Source organism: Acartia tonsa, chromosome 8 (assembly GCF_053477335.1).
Source record: "Acartia tonsa isolate MP-2025a chromosome 8, ASM5347733v1, whole genome shotgun sequence".
NCBI lineage: Eukaryota > Metazoa > Arthropoda > Copepoda > Calanoida > Acartiidae > Acartia > Acartia tonsa.
This window is the reverse complement of record NC_137267.1, coordinates 22,414-26,048: the sequence shown is the minus strand read 5'-3', so window position 1 is coordinate 26,048 and position 3,635 is coordinate 22,414. Positions and strand designations below refer to the sequence as shown.

The following is a 3,635-nucleotide window of genomic DNA, read 5'->3' as shown; positions in this document are numbered from 1 at the left end:
CCGTTTGGCATAGGTAACCTTTTTGTTCTAAATACCAGGTTATTTGGCCCAAAAAATTAAAAATGTAATTTTTGAATGTCCAAAGTGAGTTGTAGAGTAGCTAATACTACGATACAATCCGTAATTGAAAACTACATAACCTCATGTAATTGATAGAGCTACAAGTAAGATACGAAACGATTTATATCACATTTATTGTTTTGGCTATAGGTGCCACCCTTTTCAGTTAAAAAAGTGTTATTTACCTTGTTAGTCTCAGTTTCCCTAATCCTGATTGATAATCATCCAAAATATTTCACCAGACAAAATTGTGCAGCTTAGCTTAGGAAATCAGAACCTAGAAAAATATATATTTAATAAGATTTGATACAAATAGATACATTGATAGAATGATACATTTTGATTTAATCTAGAAAATAGAGAGATAGAAACTTTTTTTCAGATTTGATAAAATAAGTGTGATTTTTTTAACTTTGTCTATTAAAAATAGTTTGGAATGAATTTCTGCTATGATAATAAATAAAAAAAGAAAACATTTTTTACCCTATAAGAGCTATCCTGAATTTTTACAATTTAAAAATTCCAAGGAAAGCATCCTACCTTTTATTTGCTTTTTCAATTTATATACTGTTTGTTATATGTAACTCTCAGCAACATTTTCACTTTATTATAACTATGCAGTCATTGCAAATAGTCTGAAATATATAGAATATGTGCAAGTTTTTGTTAGATAAAATTTGTAAATTTAACTTTGATTATATCAAGTAATAATAGACAAATCAAATAGGCAATATGTTTAGAATATACATTTTAGAAACAAATAATTAAAATGAATTGTAGAATGTATTAAAGATTAATATTTTTATAATACTACAGTAAGATATTGTGCAATTTATGAAAATTTATTTAAATCAAAAGTGAAACTCAAATAAATCAATTAATAGTAATGGGTAGTTTGCAAAATTAGTAATATAATAGAAGAATGAGAAGCAATAAGAAAATAAAACAAACCGATTAATGTATGTAAGAAGGTAAGTTATAAATCATTCTCATATCAAGTAATACAATTAATAATATATCATCTCAATACTTTTTCTCTTCAGTTAATCATAGAATCTTTCCCCTCAGCCACTTGTTGGAACCAAGCTATCTCTAGTCCCATCAGGATGAAGGTAGATAGGATTTGCAGTATGATCCAGCTTTCCTTCAATGAAGTATCCAAGAACTTTCTCACCATCAGGATAAATGAAAATACCTGGACCATCTGGCTGACCCTTCAGGTAACCTCCAAGATAAATGAATCTATGCTTAGATGAAAAGGAAATAGAAGCTCCCAACCCTTCAAGGATACCATCCACATAAGTTCCAATCAGTGTTGCTAAAAATGGTTCACTTTTTAGACCAAAACCAGTTTGCATGCCTTGTTTCATCTCCCCTATATAGTAGCCTCCATCAAGTCCTAGTTCTCCAAAGCCATCCATTATCTTTCTTCTTCTTACTGTTGTAGTATCCCCAACATAATAAAGTTCAGGACTACCAAAGTATAGGGTTTCTATGTCATTAGGATTGTTGTAACAAGATATATCTTTTCCTTCTTGAAAACATTCAATTTCAGCTGCAGTAAAGTTGGCAACTTTAAAACCTTTTCGATTGTAAGTTGTATTTTTGTATGAGGGATATGTAAACACCAAGTCTGGAGTCATTGTCATGCCATGATAAATTTCATCATTCTTCATTTGTCCATAGAAACAGGATCCATTAGGCCATAACAATAATCCTTGTCCTTCTCTTTTGGAACTTTTCCATTGACCATTGTAGATACTTTCATCTTTATACACCATCTTTCCATAACCAGTTCTATACTCATCAATCCATTCTCCATCATATTCTACAAAATTTTTAAAATCTTTATATGTGTATCTTCCCCAGCCATTTATCTTGTCTTGTCTCCACTCCCCCTCATATTTGTCTCCATCTGCATAGTAATAGATACCTTGGCCAGTCTTTTCATCATCTCTCCACTCCCCCTCATATTTGTCTCCACTAGCCCAGGTATACACGCCCTGGCCATGCTTAACACCATCTCTGAACTCCCCCTCATATTTGTCTCCACTAGCAAAGTAATAGATACCCTGGCCATTCCTATTGTTATCTCTCCACTCCCCCTCATACCTGTCTCCAGCCCACTTAGATTCAGGACCCCAGGTATACACACCTGTGCCATGTTTGAGACCATAGCTCCACTCCCCCTCATATTTGTTCCCATTAGCATAATAATAAATACCTAGGCCATGTTGGTCACCCCCTCTGAACTCCCCCTCATATCTCACTCCATCAGGCCAGGTATAAACTCCTTTCCCTTGTTGAATTCCATCCTCATCAACATCTCCTCTGTAAACAGCACCATCAGCATATTCCACCAAAAACTGTCCAGTCATTTTTCCATCTTCAAAATTACCGGTATGTTTATCTCCATTGGCCTTTGTATAAGTTCCATTTCCCTGGGGTCTGATACCTCTTACATCACCTATGAAGACATTTCCATTGCCCACTGTTACTCCAAATGTTACCTAAGATAAAACAATTATCTTGATTTTAGAATAAAACATTGCAGGGCCAAGAAAATGGACATGAATTGTACCAATCTCTTTAGATGGAAAAAAGAGCCTTAGTCAATAAATAGTAAATAAAAAAAGTAAATATTCCAAATACATACTATAACTGTTTTAGAATATTTAAAAATTTTGTGATTATTTCTTCTTTTTGTTATTTATGTAAGGAAGTATAAACAATTAACACAATTAACACACCTGAATCTTTGTCATTAAAAGGACAACCAAAAGGAGTTTAGCAGTTTGCCTTGGTTGTACACAGAACATTTCTCTGTAACACTCCTAAAACATTAGAAATTTCTTATTTCTGTAAAAAAAATATCTGATATTTAAACCATTAAAGTTGGGCCCCTTTCTACACCTTAATCACTATGTTAACCACCCCCTATGTTAAAAAAAATCACCCCAGCTCCTATTAAAGTTAGAAGTAAATTTTTTTTTTGTGCATGTCCTCTAATTGGTGAAAAAATTTCATGAGTCACAGTCAAATTTTGTTTTCTTCACTCTTTTATTTAACAACTTTTGTTTTGAGGTGCTTTTTATTTAAAAACTTCAAAAGCTAGAAGGACAATTATTTCAGAAAATGTTTGTTTATATTTTTATATTTGAAATCTCAAAACATAAATTTTGATGGTAGCAGCTGTACCTGGGAGCTGTCAACAACCCCCATCATTATCCTCTTTTTTTCACATCATAAAATTTGTAAAACAACCCAAAGTCATAAATAATGAAATACCTGGATCTTTGGATCTCCTACCAAAGTGTCTCTCCTCCTCATTATCAATAAATTTCTGTAAAATATTTCATTACTTTTATATCATACCAAAATTGTAACATATATTTAGAATTAGTTATATATAACAGTATTACCTTAAAACTTAAAAGGGGGAGGATTTGTGGGATTTGTTAAATGCCACCTACTTTCTTATCTCATTTTGTTTATGTGAAAGATTGGTGCTTGCTTACATGTGAAGACCGGAGCACCGAAAACCACCCCCCCCCCCCTGCTTAATTTAGAAAAAA

The 3,635-nt window shown here is 32.5% G+C and overlaps 1 protein-coding gene across 1 annotated transcript; it reads right to left on the bottom strand.

Moving 5' to 3' along the window:
- Positions 1–1,023: 1,023 nt before the first annotated feature.
- Positions 1,024–3,399, bottom strand: LOC145325335 (uncharacterized). The gene is made up of 3 exons (XM_080168335.1): positions 3,349–3,399; positions 2,811–2,894; positions 1,024–2,570 (listed from the first exon to the last, which is right to left on the bottom strand). The coding sequence occupies exons 1-3, from the start codon at positions 3,388–3,390 to the stop codon at positions 1,125–1,127; spliced, it is 1,572 nt and encodes a 523-aa protein (XP_080024461.1). The 5' UTR covers positions 3,391–3,399; the 3' UTR covers positions 1,024–1,124.
- Between the last annotated feature and the right edge of the window lie 236 nt (positions 3,400–3,635).

Bases quoted from the DNA above. Each gene is read 5' to 3' on its own strand.
- LOC145325335 (XM_080168335.1), bottom strand. From the start codon at position 3,390: ATGAGGAGGAGAGACACTTTGGTAGGAGATCCAAAGATCCAG. The intron at 2,895-3,348 runs GTATTTCATTAT...CTAATGTTTTAG, and splicing joins TAGGAGATCCAAAGATCCAG to GAGTGTTACAGAGAAATGTT. The intron at 2,571-2,810 runs GTGTGTTAATTG...GTTTTATCTTAG, and splicing joins TTTTAATGACAAAGATTCAG to GTAACATTTGGAGTAACAGT.